The 19175-nt window shown below is 38.2% G+C and overlaps 2 protein-coding genes across 2 annotated transcripts in view; both read right to left on the bottom strand.

The window, feature by feature from the left end:
• Positions 1-7316, bottom strand: part of LOC144633177 (uncharacterized) — a 36983-nt gene extending 29667 nt beyond the window's left edge. Inside the window, exons 1-5 of the mRNA XM_078491982.1 lie at positions 7161-7316; positions 2525-2793; positions 1633-1747; positions 909-1019; positions 36-323 (exon numbers count right to left, since the gene is read on the bottom strand). Coding sequence (XP_078348108.1) covers positions 36-323; positions 909-1019; positions 1633-1747; positions 2525-2793; positions 7161-7224 — 847 coding nt within the window. The 5' untranslated portion in view covers positions 7225-7316. The remainder of the gene's footprint in view (positions 1-35; positions 324-908; positions 1020-1632; positions 1748-2524; positions 2794-7160) is intronic.
• An 8219-nt stretch (positions 7317-15535) lies between these two features.
• Positions 15536-18559, bottom strand: LOC144633564 (uncharacterized). Its single transcript, XM_078492411.1, has 7 exons — positions 18388-18559; positions 17454-17576; positions 17134-17256; positions 16929-17051; positions 16724-16846; positions 16524-16646; positions 15536-15843 (listed from the first exon to the last, which is right to left on the bottom strand). Exons 1-7 carry the CDS (start codon positions 18557-18559, stop codon positions 15536-15538), a joined length of 1095 nt encoding a protein of 364 aa, XP_078348537.1.
• Positions 18560-19175: the final 616 nt, after the last annotated feature.

Below are 19175 nucleotides of genomic sequence, written 5' to 3'. Positions count from 1 at the left end.
TGTTTGCGACCTGGTTTAATGCGTTGAACCTTTACCTGTCTTTGGTTCTTCAGTCGTTGGTTCTTTACTTGTTGGTGGAGGTGACGTAACTGTGTCAGACGTGGCAATTGTGTCGTGTGATGTGCTAGCTACTGTAGCTGATCTCACTACTGTCAGTTTTTGCGCTTTTGTAACAATAACAGCCACGCTGGCCGACGAGGAAATTGCACTGCTTTTGCCTGCTGTAGACATCGGCGTTGCTTTTTCTGATGCTGTGGTAATTTCTTGTATTGCTGATGTGTACAGGATCGTCATATGTGTTGAATATGGAGGTGTAGAAGATGCTTGTAAGAAAAATGTAGATGTCAGCATATGTGACCATCCTCGGAGACAGCTTGTCGGGGGGGGGGGGGCAGCTAGTCGGGCAGATTTTGGGGCGAAAGGTCACAACAAGAGCGGGAGAGGTCAAAACTTTCGCCCGAAGATCCCGCCGTCCCGCCTAGCTGCCTCTGGGTCTCCGAGGACGGCATGTAACATGCTAACTAAATATACATCTATGAAAATGAGACTATAAGTAAAAGCCTCAAGCAAGCGGATTCTACCATGCACTATCCTGCAACAGCCTTGCACGCAACAAGCGTTCTATTGGTTTACCCGTGCTCTTTTAAACTTCTTGGGTAACACAATGAAACATTTCTAATGTTGTCTCAATTGTTGTATGTCGTTTGGCTACCTTCATTTAGTGGTTGCATCAAAGCATTCGCTTTCACCACAGCTGCTTTTTTTGGTTTTCATATATAAACATATCACACCGCTGTCAAGAAAGTTCCCAGCAAGCAAGAAGTAACTGTTGCTATAGTAATTTTCAATGCCATGAAAATGTATAGCCGCAACGTTTTTTCCAAATGATGGGACATTTCCTTTTTTACCTGCCTTCGGTTCTTCAGTCTTTGGTTCTTTACTTGTTGTTGGAGGTGACGTTACTGTGTCAGACGCGGCAATTGTGTCGTCTGATGTGCTAGCTACTGTAGCTGAGCTCACTAAAAATATAAGACAAACAACGGTGATAAACATGGTAAACAAAATGCATTTTCAAAAGTATAAATTTTTTGACAACTAGTCATATTCTAACTGGAATCTGGACTGAGAAAAAAGATCTCCAGTACTAATTTAATATTACAAAGTTTCACAAGCCAGCTTCTAACTGCTGACGTTAACGCTGACATTCAAAGATGGCTGCAGTTCTTGAATGAACAAAGTCTCTTTAATTTGGAGGACTGGAGGACAGTTTTGCCGGACGCTATATAAATGTCAAAATGATCCCATTTTATGTTGTGAACAGTGGTTTTGACTTGATCAGCAGCCTTGAAATGTTCAGTGTTGTTTGTCATAAAGTATTCGTTCTGTTTTGCTTATGTTAAATTCATTGCAACCCAAGCAACTAGCTTTGTAGATAACTTTAGACAATCGAGAACGGTTCAGGCGGTCCTTGTATGGAAAGAAAGATTTGATGCGGCGTGTGTTCAAGAACAAAAACAACAACATCAACAGAAACAACATCACAACAAGATAATCAGTAACATAACTGACTATAGTAGCCTCTCAAGATTCAATTAATAAATCACAAAGCTTCGGCAATTTTTTTTTTCTTACCCACTTCACAATCATGGCCCGTAAATCCGGGTAAACACAAACAATGATAATCTCTGTCTGTAAAACCAGCCTGGCAGGTCGCTTGGTTCTTGCAAGGTTTCTTCGCACAAGCATTCTTAAAAAGAAAGTGAAAAATACCCTTGGAAACAGTAAAGTTGATTGGTGTTAACATGAAAACCTCACAACTTTTTCATTTATCTACGATATGCTTAAGAAGAGGTTTATGAGGAGTTGATAATTTTAAGACGGCCCCGTTCACCACGGAATCGCAAGTGCGCAAAAGAATATTCCCGGATGGATAAGCCGAGCGTGTGTGGCCATGTGTTAGCCTTGGATAATTAAGCTGGCAGAGTTTAAAGCAAAATTGGCAATTTTTGCCGTTTACGGTAGCGAACATTCTGCCGGCATTATAAGGGATTTTAGAGCAGAATATCCCGGCAGCAAAAAAAACAAATGAAATTAATTAAGCCTGATTATATTGTTATGAAAACGTCAAGTAATAATTCTAATAAATGAGAAAAAATAATTTTAATAAAAATATGAAAGAGAGAGAAACCAACTTGAAAACCACTGATGCCGAAGAACTCTCACTTAACGCACTTAGCAGCTCCTGGCACACTACAATCAGTGGCATTATAGTCAAGTCAACAAATGTAACATGGTGTCATAATTTTAGTAGCATATTTTAGTAGTATGTCATGATTTTAGTAGCATATTATCTTCGAAAAGCCCCCATGCATGGGGAAAGATAATAAAGTATGTATGTATGTATAAAGAATGCCGGGCCACAGACTTGCGAATTTGATCTTGAACAAAGAAAATTTCAAGAAAAAAAAAGTTTGAAACTTTGTAGTTGCAACAGGGTTGCAACCTTTAACCCTTGAATGCCTACCTTAGCTCCGCGATACACATAATTTTCCCTTATCTCAAGGTCGCCTGCGTGTTCGTTATCGTGTTCATAAGTAGCGTTATTCAGATCACACTTGTGTCCTCCATTTGCCTCGTCCATCTTTTTGTAATTATAACTGACACAGTTTGGTTCCAGGTAGCATTGTATTTCGCAGATATCCTCACTGATAACGCCAATGGTTCGTATCACGTGATTCTTCAGCCGGTAGCCATCGATGGGAGCACTGGTGAATCTTAAAGTACGACAATGACCTGAAGAAGGAAAGGTTTACCAAAGTAAAAGGAGAGAAAAACAGTTATAATATGATGACAAGTAAAGCCGACCCCCTCGTAAAGCGAACAATGTGTGATCACATTATTCACCAAACCATCAGAAAGCTAGCTGCTAAGAATTCAAAATCAGCGCTATTCTCGATCAAGTTAACAGATAATAAGATAAGATAAAATTTTATTGTACACTCCTTAAAAGTTTTTCAGTGGACAATACAATACATGAAGTGAAATAAAATGTAAAATATGTACACTAGTTATATATTAATAAAAAATAGAAAGAAATAAGAAAAGGATTTAATTTAAGAACTCGCTGAGAAGCTTTGTCTTTAGAGTTTTCTTAAAATTTGCATGACTCTCGCATAGTCTTAATTCTTTGTCTAAAGAGTTCCATAGCTTGACTATTCTGTAATAAAAAGACCTCTGGCCAGAAGTGGTTTTGCACCGAGAAATATTCAGTCGTTGTGAATTTCTTGTGTTCTGCTTGATATTTAGTGCCTTTTGACAAATTGTGAAGTCAGATAGGTCGGGGCGCAGGCCGTCATGCACTTAAAAGCGAAAACAGCATCTCGGAGGTAAAGCTGCTTTTTCACGGGAAGCCACCTCAAATTCTTGAGTGATGGAGTTATATCCTCAAATTTATATGTACCACTAAATATCCGAGCAGCGAAGTTCTGAACGAGTTGAAGTTTTTGAACATTACAGGCAGTGGTACTGTACCATACAGTAGAACAATAGTACAACTTACTGAAAACGAGCACGTTGATTATAGTCACTAATAGGTCGGAGTTAAATGCGTGCTTTGTCCGTGCTTTAACCAAAGCGCTTTTCTTTAGCTTGCTAACCAGAGCGTCATGCTACTGAATCCCAGTGCATTTCCAGCTTGGAAAGGCATACATCTTGATCTACCAAATTGAATGAGTAACAATTCACAACGACTCGAGTATTCGTTTGTTCTTCGTCGCGACAACTTTATTACCTTTATTTATCACAGTGAGAGCTGGTCGGCGGAAACAACACGCTTTTGATATTTAGCACGCTTCAAAACATTCATCACGAGTTTAATTAAAAGGATATCATTGGTTGCCAGTACACAGTTGGTCGGATCAGTGTCATGAATTGCTCGAGATTGGTCGTAAACCGATCCTTGATTCGTTTCACCCGACGACTGATCACTCGCCCACGGCAGTGCTTTCTTAAAATTTCTCTTTGTATTTCCTAGACTCCGCCTTGTTTTATGATTGCTTTGTCAAATAGCTCAAATAGCGGATGTTTAGTTTTAAGCTAAGAAGCAAGGACTTCCTTTTATCTGTTTCTGTAAAAACAGGATGTTTATATTAATTAATAATGACCTATACTATGTAAAGAAACCTCAAGGTTTCCAGCACTTTCCAGCTCCTGCAGCTCTCGTACATTGATGGGTCAATACTACAAATCTATCATTTGCTGCTGCAATAATGAAATCAAACAAATGTCCAATCATTACTGAAAAAGCTGTGGTCATTGCCATGATGTCACTGGTAACCACAGCAACAGTGTAACTGTTAAAAACACCCTTTATTTTCGTTTTATGTGCTATCTCAAAAACAAACTCGGTGACCCCATTTTTTTATTATCGAGTAATGATGGCATGTTAGGATACAACTTTCTGCATAGTTAAAAAAAAATTCCGCGTAGCGGTTTCAGAGCTACCATACATTATTTTAATTTGGCGCCAGAAGCTCGCATAAGTAAGGTTTTCGCCGTATCAATAAAAACTTGAATATGTTTTTTAACTAAAATTTGCATGGATATTTCACAGACACCTGTTTAAGCTTAGTGTATAAGTTAAGTTAAAACTTCCTCTCAGCGGTGTACTTTGATATGACTTCAGATAATGTTCTCGGTTTATTTTACACAATCCGCCTTTTTTACCGTTTTAAAAACGTTTTTAAAGTTTCAGCTCAGTTTTCTTAACCGAACTGTACCAAAAAGCAACAAGAGTTATGAGAAAAAAAACTTGTTATCATTTCAACTTTGTTGTAAGAAAGACTGTTTGTACATTCATTAATTTTTTATGTTGCACAAATTCTAGAGTAGTTTGTTAAGAGACGTTTTTGTAAATGACAGTAATCTTCACAAAACATGCCAATTTTTTTTCGGATCACCTTGAATATTTGGAATTATTTGAGTCGGTTACTTAAGTATCATTGCTAACCAGAGCGTCACGCTACTGAATCCCAGTGCATTTCAAGCTTGGAAAGGCATACATCTTGATCTATCAAATTGAATGAGTAATAATTCACAACGACTCGAGTATTCGTTTGTTCTTCGTTATTTGAGTCGGTTACTTAAGTGTCATTGCTAACCAGAGCGTCACGCTACTGAATCCCAGTGCATTTCAAGCTTGGAAAGGCATACATCTTGATCTATCAAATTGAATGAGTAACAATTCACAACGACTCGAGTATTCGTTTTTTCTTCGTCGCGACAACTTTATTACCTTTATTTGTCGCAGTGAGAGCTGGTCGGCGGAAACAACACACTTTTAATATTTAGCACGCTTCAAAACATTCATCACGAGTTTAATTAAAAGGATATCATTGGTTGCCAGTAGACAGTTGGTCGGAGCAGTGTCGTGGATTGCTCGGGATTTGTTCGTAAACTGATCCTGATTCCTTTCACCCGACGACCGATCACTCGCCCACGGCCGTGCTTTCTTAAAATTTCTCTTTGTGTTCCCTAGACTCCGCCTTGTTTTATGATTGCTTTGTCAAATAACTCAAATTGCGGATGTTTTGTTTTAAGCTAAGAAGCAAGGACTTCCTTTTTTCTGTTTCTGTTAAAACAGGATGTTTATATTAATTAATAATGACCTATACTATGTGAAAAAAACCCTCAAGGTTTCCAGCACTTTCCAGCTCCTGCAGCTCTCGTACATTGATGGGTCAATACTACAAATCTATCATTTGCTGCTGCAATAATGAAATCAAACAAATGTCCAATCATTGCTGAACAAGTTGTGGTCATTTCCATGGCGTCACTGGTTACAATAGCAACAGTGTAACTGGTTAAAAACATCGTTTATTTTCGTTTGAAGCACTTATAACTCAAAAACAAACTCGGTGACCCCATTTTTTTTAGTATCAAGTAATGATGGCATGTTATGATACAACTTTCTGCAAAGTTAAAAATTTCCACGGAGCGGTTTCAGACCTACCATATATTTTTTTAGCGCGAGTAGCTCGAGTAAGGATTTCTCCCTATTAATAAAACCTCGAATACGTTTTTTAACTGAAATTTACATGGACATTTCACAGACACCTGTTTAAGCTAAGTGTAGGTTTAGTTAAAACTTCCTCTCAGCGGTGTACTTTAATATGACTTATTAATGTTTTCGGTTTATCTTACACAATCCGCCTGTTTACGTACCGCTTTACAAACGTTTTCCAAATTTCAGCTCAGTTTTCTTAGCATAACCAAACTGTACAAAAAAGCAACAAGAGATATGAAAGAAAAAACTTATCATTTCAAATTCTTGCAAGAAAGACTATTTGTGTACATTCACTAATTTTTTATGTTGCACAAATTCTAGAGTAGTTTGTTAAGAGACGTTTTTGTAAATGACAGTAATCTTCCCAAAACATACCAATTTTTTTTCGGATCACCTTAAATATTTGAAATAATTGAGTCGGTTTCTTAAGTGTCATCAAATAGTCTATTTTGTAGATGTTAGTTTATGGTGTCCGCAATATTTTTTTTTATTCTTTTCAGTACATGAGTCGCAGAACATATATCCCCATTTTTAACATGCAAAACTATTTTCTGATCGGAAAGAAAACTCAAAAGAATAGTTTTATAAAGTCTGAAAGATCGATGCCAGAAAGTCTAATTACTCACCCAAAGAAGCGAAGATAGGTAATATTCGATCTTGAAAGACATAGACTACAAGTTCAAAATTTCATTTTGGTCTCGTCTGAATAGCGAAAATAAAAATTTCTGGTTAAGATATAACTAAGTGTTGTCCGCAGAAGTTTATCCGCTTGTATATCCAAAAATGTCGCAAAATAACTCTTGCACACTAGGATCTTTTGATAAAACTTTGAAAAAGGCGGAGCACTCTTTAGCTAAAGCATTCGTTATCATGTCAGCAGTGTTCAGTAGTTTACCAGGGCGACGACTTAACAAAAATTAGAATCTCTTAATTAACGCCCCTAATGAAAAACATTTTCACCGTACAATATTAAAAGCAGAGATATACAGAAAACCGTTGTCCACCTCTTCGTAAGCGTTATATATACAATGTCTAAAATTGTGATACTAAAAAAATAAAACAAGAATATCCTCAAACACTGACTGAAAAGCCTTACCTTGTGTCCCTGGGATGAGAGAAGCCAACAAGACGAAAACAAAGCAGAAAAATACAGAAAGCATCTTTACGATGGCCTTACAAAAACTTGAGAATAATTGACCAGTGATCAGTCACATTTCATCGAGAAGCTTCGGTGGGTGGATATTCAATGGTGTGTACCATGAAACTGCTGCAACATCTGAAGGCAATTGTAAGTTCTTGTTTATTCAAATATGTCAACTCCATCTATTAATTAGCTATCGATTATAAGTGGCTGCTTAAGACTTCCCCTGTATTGTGGTTGGTGGATTAATTTTTTTTTGTCATAGTAAAAAATGCTATTACTTTGACAGGCAGCTGTCTTTAAAGACGTTGCTGTGTTTACGTAGTTTGCCAAAGTCTTCAAAACAGAATTGAGTTTATTAAGGACGTTTTCAACCGCAATACTTTTTTAAAAAATTTGGCCTTCTGCATGCCCACACATAAGCGATGAAAAATGGAAAAAGTCTTATCACAAATCGCTTCATAGGTACCTGAAATTTTGAAACGGAGACCGTTGCAAAGTGACATTAGTTAGCGAGGGCTTGTTAGGGGGCTCAATCCTAACTACAGATCCAGAGACGTTGCTAAGGCATTGCTGAAAACGGTATTTGTGGTAAGCCATTTTGGAGCGTTTTGTAAAGCTAATATGGTGAATTTTATTAAGGAGAGCACCTGGTTTGAAATAAAATTGTCATTACGCGTGCTTAACTAGTCCCAGTCCCAAACCGCGCATGTGAATTTAAAATATCTAAACCTCGGAGCAAAAGAGGTAGACTTATAGGCGTACGGGCATCTTCGGTCCTGGGGGGGGGGGGGGGGGGCGGAGACTCTTTTGCCCGAAAAAAAATGTCGAAAAATGGCATGGGTTGAAAGCCGAATAAAGGGGCATATAAAATGGAAAAACGTGCATTGATATAGTTGTGTACAAATTTCGCCTGCTTGCTTAAGTTCTTTAATTAATTTCGTGGCGTTGTCGGAAGGTGTCAATGCATTAAATTCTTTTTCGAAAATATTTTATTTATTCACTCTAATTCAGCAAAAATTAAATTAATTTTGGGGAGCCAATTTACATTGTTTTCCCCCATTTGAAAGTAAAACAAAAGCGTCTAAAACATTTACAAAAGAATGGGATTTAAAACATTTCGTTGAAAGTTTTAAGCTAGCCCTGAGAACTAAATGTTTGAGTCGAATGCATTAGCTTTATCACATTTAAAACAGCTTTGTTTCAAGGTCTTCTACTAAATCCACCGTGCGCGCTCAAGCTATGGAAAAGCTGATTGCAACTGAATCAAACTGAGGGGTCACGCAGAATTTGCGAGAAAAGTCGAACATTATTATAGCAATTTGCGAGAGGAAACGAACGCAGATAAATTAGAAATTTGGACTTTTGAACCTCAAAGTTCGGTATATTTCCAATACTTTTCTTGTTGATGTAATTCGTTTTTTACGTAATGTTGACTAGATTTTTCGGCTTATTTTCTATTTTTTCTTTAGACTTGTTGCCCGAATTCTCAGCATTTTGCCCGAAAAATTTTGGCACTGGGAAGGGGGGGGGGGCTGCAGCCCCCCTCGCCCCCCCCCCTTCCCTCCCCCTCCGCCTCGTACGCCTATGGGTAGACTTCATAGTCTTCTTTCTAATCTGATGTAAGCAATTACCGTTTACATGCGAAAGAAGTAACGCTACTGAAGAAAACCAGAAAATACGGCTGTTTATTACGTCCCACATTTTACTGATTATAGTGCGAATTTCATATGAACGATGCGAGTTATTGGTACTGTAATTTCCAAATCTACACACCGTGAATCTTGTATCTCGAGTCTTCGTTCCTTACTGAGCAAGCTTGACGAAACGAGTCAGTAACTCTCGAAAGTTCCTTTGCAGGATCAATTTTGATTTGTTTTGAAAACAATAAGTATGGCGGGAAGTAAAACACCAAGAATTTCGTCGAGTCATCTTTTTTTTTAAAAAAGCTAGGCATGCGCAATTCAACCGGAAGTCCGATATTTTCGGACTTTCCAATCAGAACTTTCCACTAGCCAAGCCAAGACATTTGACAAATTCTCTAAACGTAACATACCAGTCAGAATATTGGGGAAACCTGGCTGACGTCACTATTTACATTTTGCCTTATCAGCATACAACTTTGCAGAAAGAAGGCATCATAATAATAACTTAATAATTGGCGAAATTTTCAGTGCTTTACCTATGTTGCAAAATTTCTGCAAATTTCTGGGTGGCAAAAGTGGTAACGAGGCCATACATTCTTTGTAAAATTAAAGTTTTTTTAAAGCTGCTTCACAGAAAATAAGGTTTTTAATACTTGGGGCTTAAATATTTTATTGCAAAATGTGCTTTATACATTCAGAATTGATACTTTTGTAGCTCGATTAATATGCTAATGAGGCAAATATTGAAAATAAAGATTTCCCTATAGCATGAGTGGGCACTGTGTAAAAATTAACTTGTCAGCTTATAACCACCGGGATAAGTTGCCTGGCAACATGATCATCCCTGCTGATATATTGCAGGCTCAGTGCATTTTTGGAGACTAAAATAGTCCACCTTACTGATCTGGGCCGGGTTGTTCAAAGCACGATTAAGCTAATCCAGGATTAGCACGAATTTTGATTTTAGCTTTTCAACTTTTCAGTGAGATTTTTTGTTTATATTATCCGCCATTTAGTTTCGCCGTCTAGTTATCCCAAAATCCACAAAACGTAAGCATCAAAAACGCTTTTATATAAGAGAAAAGGAACCCTCGATTAACTTTTAATCCCGGGTTAGTGTTAATCGGCTTTCGAACAACCCGGTCCTGGTGTACTAAGAAACGTTTCTAGCAACCGTTTCTGTGCTTTTGCACACGCTCTATATCAGGCACCAATGCTTAGTTCGTCGGAAAAAGGTTTCAGAGTAAGCTCGCTGGATGGGTCGTAAGGCTCTGTAAGCGCGCGTGCTTAACGACGCTTCGCAACCTCCGGCTATTTCGCGTGTTGCGTATCTCGAGAATAAACAGAGACTGTTCTAACAATCTCGTACCTCGAGTTTGTGATCTTTACTAGCTTTTTGAAAAGAGCGACTCTCGAGAGATCCGCGGCAGGATCGCTTTTGGGTTGTTTTAAAAACAATAAAATGGCCGAAAGTAAAACACCAAGAAGTTTGTTGAGTTATACTTTTGAAAGCGCGGCTGCGCAACTCAATCCAACCGAGAGTCCTACATTTTCGGACTTCCAGTCAAAACGTTCCAGGGTCGCTCGTTTCTGGGGGAACAATCAAGGCAAACGAAGACTGGACACGAAATTTCTGTTTTTATCGCAGAATAGACTATGAACAGTCCCTCTATAGTACACAACTTTTCAGCTCAGTGTCGGTGGCTAGTGATGGATATTTACCGATTTGACTAGTTTTCCCTTTCAAAGATTACAATTTTCTCGCGCGCGTTGCTTGGAGGTGAATAGTTAACAATTATCCTGCGAAATCGCGGGGAATATCGCCTGATACTTAGCCGACGAGGCCGTAGGCCGAGTTGGCTAAAATCAGTCGATATTCTGCAAGATTGAGCAGGATAATTGTTTTATTATTTAACAAATTGTCAACGAAACACGTTTTGCAGATGGATAAACTTTAATTATGCAGCGCTTTACAAGACTTCGGAAGAATTTTCGCGACCTACGTATATCGCAGGATATCTGTCATGTACGGATGACAGATATCAATACCATTTTGTCCATATATGGGCAGCGCACGCATTTGTTGAATAAGAACAAAGGATATTCCGAGTTTGAAAAGCCAATCAGCGCGCGCCTAAAGCACTATCCACTGTTTTTGCTGCGAAGCCTTAGCGTAGCAGCAGAACTATTTTTGACTGTCCGCGCGGGGCCTGGGCGCTTTATATAGGCGACACACTCGATTTGACTTTTTCACTGGTGATGATTTTGAGTACATGCAGTACGTATGATCAGCGGCATGTAAAATGTGGAAGCTGCGTTTGTCGTTTGCGATGTCCTTTTCGCTAAGGAGCAAGGAGTTAAATTTTAAAGCGCTGCCGCTTGCGCTTATATTCAGTACTTTGTAAATGCTTCCCAAAAAACCTCTTTTGAGCAAGATGGTCAAGTATAGTGCCGGGGAAACGGTCTTCTCATCCCTTATGCGCCAGCTCTGATGAATAACGAATTTACGATGCCTTCTTATAATTCTCTTTTATAATTATCCATTACTAAGTTTATTTAAGGGAAAAATTACTTTCTGTGCTTTGAGCGCGAAATCTGTACAGCAAAAACTACGAAGATTATTTGCGAAGGCTCCATAAAAACGTTTTCATAATGACCGCGCGCTAGAGTGGAACGAGCTTTGAGCTTTTTGACGTCATAACTTGGTGTTTCTGATGGCTTTGCGATCGAATTGCACGTGCTTTGTTATGTTACATTGCTTCCTTTTCTCAATGTCACTAGCATTTCACATGCTAAGAATTTAAGATTATATCTTTCACATCTGAAAATGTGAAAATCCGAAACATTCCTATGACCTTCCGTTCCGCTCCTACTATTATAATTAATATTCTTATAATTCACTTCGCAGCACTTAACTTGCTAATTCTTTGCTTACTAATTTCATGTATTTTGCGCTGAAATCGTTCGGCCGTCGGCGTCAGAAACAGTTTAGAAAAATTATTTGAGTATCACTGTGACAAATTTCAGTGGCGGATTCAGGGAAGGGGACCTTGAAACAAGGAAGATGGACAGGAGGCTTAATTCAGTTCTTCTTTGAAAAGGGCCTTTTGTAAGAAGAGAAATGGTAAATGAAAGATTTATTCTACCGTGGGACGTCGCTCTGTGCTTTATTTATGGTCACTTTCAAGGTTTTGGTCCGAAAGCACAAAAATCAACCACCCAGCGAATATAACAAGTTGAAAGGCGGGGTAGATTGAAACTTTTCGAGCCATTCTTGGGTCAAGTATGATTTTTTTTTCACTTCATAATTGAAAAGCGCAACAACTATAACTGGTGATGACTCAGCCACGGCCTTGCAAAATGCAAACACAGAACTCCAATTTTAGTTGTTAAAGCCAATTAATTATAGCGCAACACAAAAAATTTCAACTTAAAATTGAGTTGAAATTCTCTATTCAGTTTGGCAATGTGTGGTTGGTTTTCAAACCTCCAAGTGCATGACCACGGTTACAAGATCTTACAATAATCGCACTGTAATTTCAAAAACGCAAACAAACAGATGACTGGACAACTCTTTTATTAATGAGCTGCACACAAAGTTTCCAGTACTAAATATGACACTGTTAGAAATTATTATATACCGTTTACACCATCTAAACGATGTTAAGCTATAACAAGCTACTAGTCTGGCCTCCGTTCGTGGCTCAGTCGGCAAAGCAACGGTGATCTTATAAGCCATTTCCGAGTTACCCTTTGCCTCTGTTTGAAAACGAGTCTCCGTGCAAAACTATTCAAATGAAAATTAGTTTGATTTACATGGAATTGACCTGTAGGTGAAACTCATTTTCATATGAATGGTTTCGCACGTAGACTCGTTTTGAAACAGAGGCAAAGGGTAACTCGGAAATGGCCTATCCAGAGGCCATCCGTTCGAACCCACCGAGGTCAGAGAATTTGTCTTTGCCTCGTGTGGTCCACGATTTCCTTTCTAAGGCTAACGCAAGCAAGGAAATTCTTGCGTTACTTTCCAGCACTGTAAATTAACCACTTAGAGTTAATTCTCTACTTTCAAGCTAATCTCAGTTTCGCAAAATTTAATCAAGCTTCCACTTTGAAACATACATAACAGTCAAGTTACGTTTATGTACAAAACAATGGTTGTAGCCACATCAAGACTAATAATGAACTAAAGTAAAGGCAGAGATAGCTTTAAGCTATTTCAGTTATGCAACCTCATCTCAGTTTATTCTAACTATAGCAGAAATAGCAGATTTTAGAGGAGGGTAAGTAAGGATAGTGGAGGGGGGTTCAGAGACAGTGATGGAGGGGAGATGTTTTAAGTTTAATTTTCTACTCAGTAATTAACCTAGTATGAAAAAAAATTAACTAGGTTAAAAACAAATTAAACCTAGATTAAAAGTTATTTTGTCCTGTAACATAGATATATATGATATCAAGACTCTCCGAGCAGACCAAGGAGGTATGTTCAAAAGAAAATGGTTTATTTTATTTTCGAGATCTTGAAAACAGTCCAAACCTGCGAAAAATCTTTTAAAAATCTACGAATTTTCCTTTGAAAATTGCCGTGAATTGACAGCCCCATCTAGATGCTGGTCTAAATGGGAAAAAAACGGCGGTTAAAAAAAAATGATGGGATTGGTAGCGACCAGAACCCAGAAAGGCACAGCCACATAAAATCCCCTAACGTCCATGTTAGAAGTGTTTGTAGTAAGTAGCAAGCTACATTATGTAATGTTTAATTAACGAGCAGGAGTGCTTCATCAAGTTTTAGGCTTGATAAAGCACCAAATTTGAGTTTATTTAACAGCTTCTAAGACCTCTGATGTAGACTTTTTCATTCTTGCACTGATATTTAGATTTTGGGTTATTTTGGCCAAGAAAATTGGACATAAAATTAAGCCGTGTCTTTATCAGATATAAAGAAACTCATTAAACATCAATTTCCTTTGCATTTTGTTTATGATTTATTAATGCATTTTTGAACAGTAGATCAGTGGAGAGTATGAGTAAAGTCCAAGCCCTATTGAGGCAGAGTGTTTTTGTTTTTTGGCGAGCTAACCAAATTTTTATCTGTGGTGTAACCTTTGTTTTGGCACGTGGTTTGGTTTCTCTACAGTTATGTTATGGTCACAATTTAATGACCAGCTAGTTTGTAACAACATGCATTCATACATAGCCGGTGATTCAGTCCAAGTTTAGAATTGACTTCGATTCTACATGTTTTTTACATTCATTCACTGTGATAGGACTAAGGGTGCGTTTCTTTGGGAGAATCCATTATTGGATTTTAAATCTCGGATCACACAGATACTTTGCTACGAAAGAAATGAAGAATCTGAAAATGGATTTTTGCCACGACAACCCCGTGAACACAGCTGTAAACACTGTTTCACACAGAACATCAAAATGTCAGTACATATTCATTTTTTGTCGAAGGTATGCTAGCCAAAATCATTTCAGCATACAAAAGCCTTCAGAAAAATCACACGCCGAAGCAGTTCTTCTTTAGCCTGAAGCATAATATGGCGAGAACGCACCTGACAGCCAAGAATTCTGTAAAAACATGATCAATGCAAACTATACCCGTGACGATTTCAGAATACAGCTTCCGAAGGCCCATTGTAACTGTTCTGTAGAAAGCCTGCATCCAGTTTAACAGGGGCACCCAACGGAATATTTCGTTAAAATATCTGTTCGGGAGACGATTTGAGATCTAGAATTTTCGGAACATACATTGTAAATTTTTTTGCTTGCCTGCCTTTCCTAGGATTTTCGAATATCTAAAAAATGGTATAATTGTTCATTTTTAACGGATTTTTTACTCTAAAAAGGTTACCTAGAATTTTCGGGAGCCTTTCTCTGGCTGGAATTTTCGAAAAGGTAAGTTTTGATCCCTATAACTTTCGGATCACTAGACTTTCAGCTAGGAAATCCGAACAGATAAAAAATTTTTAGGGGATAAAAATATGCCTATATCTACCGTTTAAATACTAAAATACGTTCAACGGTGCTATCTTTAAGTGGTTTTGAACTATATTCTCGATGGGTGCCCCTGGTTTAAGATGACACTCCACAATGATCAAGCTACCCTTAAATTTTAAATTTAATCATTTTGTATGTTAATCGAAATAGAAACTTGAAAACGTACCGTATTGACAGTGCTTACAAATCGCGCATCTGTATTTTCACAGCAAAGACCGCTGGGTCAATGAACTTTTTCGAATCCTTTCCCAAAGAAACGCACGGATCATGAATCCTAAAAATCCGGATTTAGATATGATCTGATGTATCCACTCGGAGTTCGGACTCTTCAGATCACTAATCCCTGATTACAACCTCGTTCCCAGGGCTTTTCCCTCGGCAAGGGAAAAGCCCTGGGAACTAAGTTACCTGGCCTGCATTGCAGACAAACAAGCTAGAGGTTGCCCTAACTAATCCATTTTCGGATTTAAGTAAAGAAACGCAAAATCCGTTTTTGGATACAAGAATCTGGATTTGTATTTTCCCAAAGAAACGCAACCTAAATTATTAAGAATGAGGTCACGTAAGCACATAGCTCACTCAGTAAATCGTGGAGAGGTGAAATTATTCTTGGCTTTTTGTCAGTAATTTAAATGAGTCAGTCGCGTATCACAGAAGGGGGAATCCTACTATATTTATCGTTTAATCATTATGTTCCAGTTCCAGGCACCTGTATTTGACTTGCAGATATTTGTATGTTCCACCACATGGATCGCCACCAAACTCTTGTTTATTTGCAAGCAGCTCGCAGCTGGTTTTGGTGTTGCACTTGTTCTGCACAACCTTAAGGGAATTGCTGGAAGAACAGTTTATGTCGCTCATACTGACATGAATGCATGTTCGACGGTCCAGCCTGCCATAATTTGCGTACAGCACGTCGATTATTTTTCCATTTTGGCAGCTAATGGTATTTGTTTTGTCCTCACAAATGATAACCGACCGTGGCTTCTCTACAGCGGATAAAATAAAAAGAATGTTTTAAATTTTTATATTCTTATAAATCTCCGACGGTTCACAAACTGAGTTTGGAAAGGTATTGTCGATTTTAACTAAGCTATTGGATGTCTTACTGCGCGCTTTCGGCCATAATCTAAATTCCTTGGCAAATGATGCTTATAAACTTTACAAGATTTGTATATAGTACTTCTACTCTTTGTAAATGCATGCCAACTTTTCGCGAATTTAATTTAAAACACAGCTTTGGGGACCCGGTTATTTGAGCCCAACGTTTATTTAGGATCCAGCTTTTATTAACAAAGGCAGTTTTTCTTCATTTTGACAGCCTCGTTACTTTATTAGTTTAACGAACTTGAAGTAGCAGTTTCAAGAGTTTGGATAGTACTGTGCACAAGTAAAATAATATTTTCAGATTTAGCAACTGGTCGTAAAAGATGATCAACTCTGCTTACCTTCCTAGTTCGGCAGCAAGGAGAAGGACAACAAGGGGGAGGACAAGTATATGTCACAAAAGGTGCCTGGTTGTGAGTTTCATTAATTTAAAGTAGTTTAATTTTGTAACGGAATGTTCCCTAATCTTATAGCGCGTTGCATTTGATGTCCGGCCAGTAGGTCTACGTTTGCAGTTACACACTGTTGTAAATAAAAACGCATCATATATAACAAAAGTTACCTGTACAGTTTACACCATCTCCATAAAATCCATCTTTGCACGTGCAGTTATAGGATCCCCGGATGTTGTTACACACAGCATTAACATCACAGTTGTACGAACCGTTGGCACACTCGTCTATATCTAAAACAACAAAAGGAATTTATTGAATAAGTTTCATTTGAAATAGTCTGGCTACAAAATATGTTACAGATACTTACCAGTACAATTTTTGCCATCTCCATAAAACCCATCTTTACACGTGCAGTTATAGGATCCCCGGGTGTTGTTACACACAGCATTAACATCACAGTTGTACGATCCGTTGGCACACTCGTCTACATCTGAAATAACGAAAGGGATTTCATTAAAATAAGTTCCTTTGAAATGGTCTGGCTACAAAATAATGATGTTACAGATAGTTACCCGTGCAATTTTTGCCATCTCCATAGAATCCATCTTTGCACGTGCAGTTATAGGATCCCCGGGTGTTGTTACACACAGCATTAACATCACAGTTGTACGATCCGTTGGCACACTCGTCTATATCTGAAATAACGAAAGGGATTTCATTAAAATAAGTTCCTTTGAAATGGTCTGGCTACAAAATAATGATGTTACAGATAGTTACCCGTGCAATTTTTGTCATCTCCATAGAATCCATCTTTGCACGTGCAGTTATAGGATCCCCGGGTGTTGTTACACACAGCATTAACATCACAGTTGTACGATCCGTTGGCACACTCGTCTATATCTGAAATAACGAAAGGAATTTCATTAAAATAAGTTCCTTTGAAATGGTCTGATAAGTTATCAATGTTCATATATATAGCGTATCTCGCCAGTTATTTATCTATAGTCTATGTTTTGCCGGGAAAATACGATATTCAATGGAACTTAACATCAACTAAAAGAAGTAACTAAATCATTTCTTTAATTTCTTATATTTACCATTGCAGGTTTCGCCATCTCCATAGAATCCATCTTTGCACGTGCAGTTATAGGATCCCCGGGTGTTGTTACACACAGCATTAACATCACAGCTGTGAGCCTTCGTGGAACACTCGTCAATATCTAAAGCAACAAACGTAATTCCATTGAATAATATGACTCAGGATACTTTCTTGGATTATAAGGCTGTGATCATATAATGGACGCTCTGATGTTTGTGTAGTTTTTTTTACATGAGGCTTTGTAAAAAACACGGCTAGAACGTATGGTTCCATTATTTGTCTTTAAAAGATCCGGCAGGTCACTCCCATATATGGGCTATATTACACAAGATGTTTGGCCCCCCCTCTCCCCCATATCAATGTTGAAGTATTTCTGAACATTATGATAGACAGTTATGTACTGCGGGATAGGTTCTTGATCCTTAAATAGGGTATCATTTTTGCCCCTTCAGTCGGGTTGGCATTGTGTTCCCGTTCTATTATGAAACATTGTAGTGCGTAATCGAAAAAAGAAATGGTTTGATAAAACTAAATTTTCCGTTGAAGTATAAGCAAGGTGATTTTATGATAAAAATTTGTGATTTTGCCGTGCGCCGGGTTAGCCGTTATTTGGAATTGGGTCGTTCACGCCATACTTAGCTTTTGTTTTTTAAGGTTTTGGGCCTTAAAAAGACTTTCAACTTTTTATCCAAAATTTACCGAAGTACCCCTCCCCCCAGGGAATAGAGCTGCTTCATGTGAATGATGCAAACTCGAAAGAAGGTTGGGAGTTTTCGATGGTGTTTACTTGTATGTTAAGGATGGAGTGCTTTCCTATTGTGCGGAGAACCAGTTGTTACAATGAAAAATTAATTTCCTTTTTTTAGCCTATCAAACTCTTATAATTGGTAAGTTTCAAAAGTCCTGTCATAATAGCCGACGACGTTTCTTACCATATTCACAATCGAGGCCCGTAAATCCAGGAAAACACAAACATTGATAATCTCTGTCTGTAAAACCAGCCTGGCAGGTCGCCTTGTTCTTGCAAGGATTCTTCGCACACGCATTCTTAAAAAGAAAGTACAAAATATCCTTGAAAACAATGACATCGATGGATGATAACATGATAACCTCAGAACTTGTAAATGTGTCTATGCCTAAGAAATGGTTTATGCAGAGTTAACGTTTTAAGCCCTGGCCCCGGATCGCAAGCGCATTCAAGCCGCAAAAAGCCATTTCAATATTCTCGGCTAGATAAGCTTAGTATTATAAAATGTCCGAGTAATTGCGCGCGCTGTGATTGGTCAGTTTGAATTCATTATAGCTCCATAAAGCACGCTGCATACGTCACGCGCGTGCTTTATCGAGTTTTAATATACAATCTTCGTTCACTGTCCAAAATCCACGCGCGCCATTGGTTAAAATCGATCACGTGATTTTCCTTTACCTGTCGTCAGCAAACTCCGACAGTGCAGTATTGACAATAATGCACAAAAATCGTGCATTATTGAAAATGTCTTCAGCTTGCAAAAGGCTTGCAAAAGTGGAAGAAAAAAGATATTCCTCAAATTATCAACGATTCAATACCAAAAAATACCAAGAAGAAAACAACCTGGAGTGTTTTCATTTTCAAAGGTAAACTGAAGCTGAATTTTTTGTGTGCGATTGACTTGCTGGCTTGCAATTGTAAAAGCGATCGGCTCACCTTGCATTGAACAAGCTTCTCGCTGACTGTATTTAT

This window comes from Oculina patagonica, chromosome 12, assembly GCF_052425735.1.
Source record: "Oculina patagonica isolate OP01 chromosome 12, crgOcupat, whole genome shotgun sequence".
Lineage (NCBI taxonomy): Eukaryota > Metazoa > Cnidaria > Anthozoa > Scleractinia > Oculinidae > Oculina > Oculina patagonica.
This window is presented reverse-complemented; position numbering and strand designations above follow the sequence as displayed.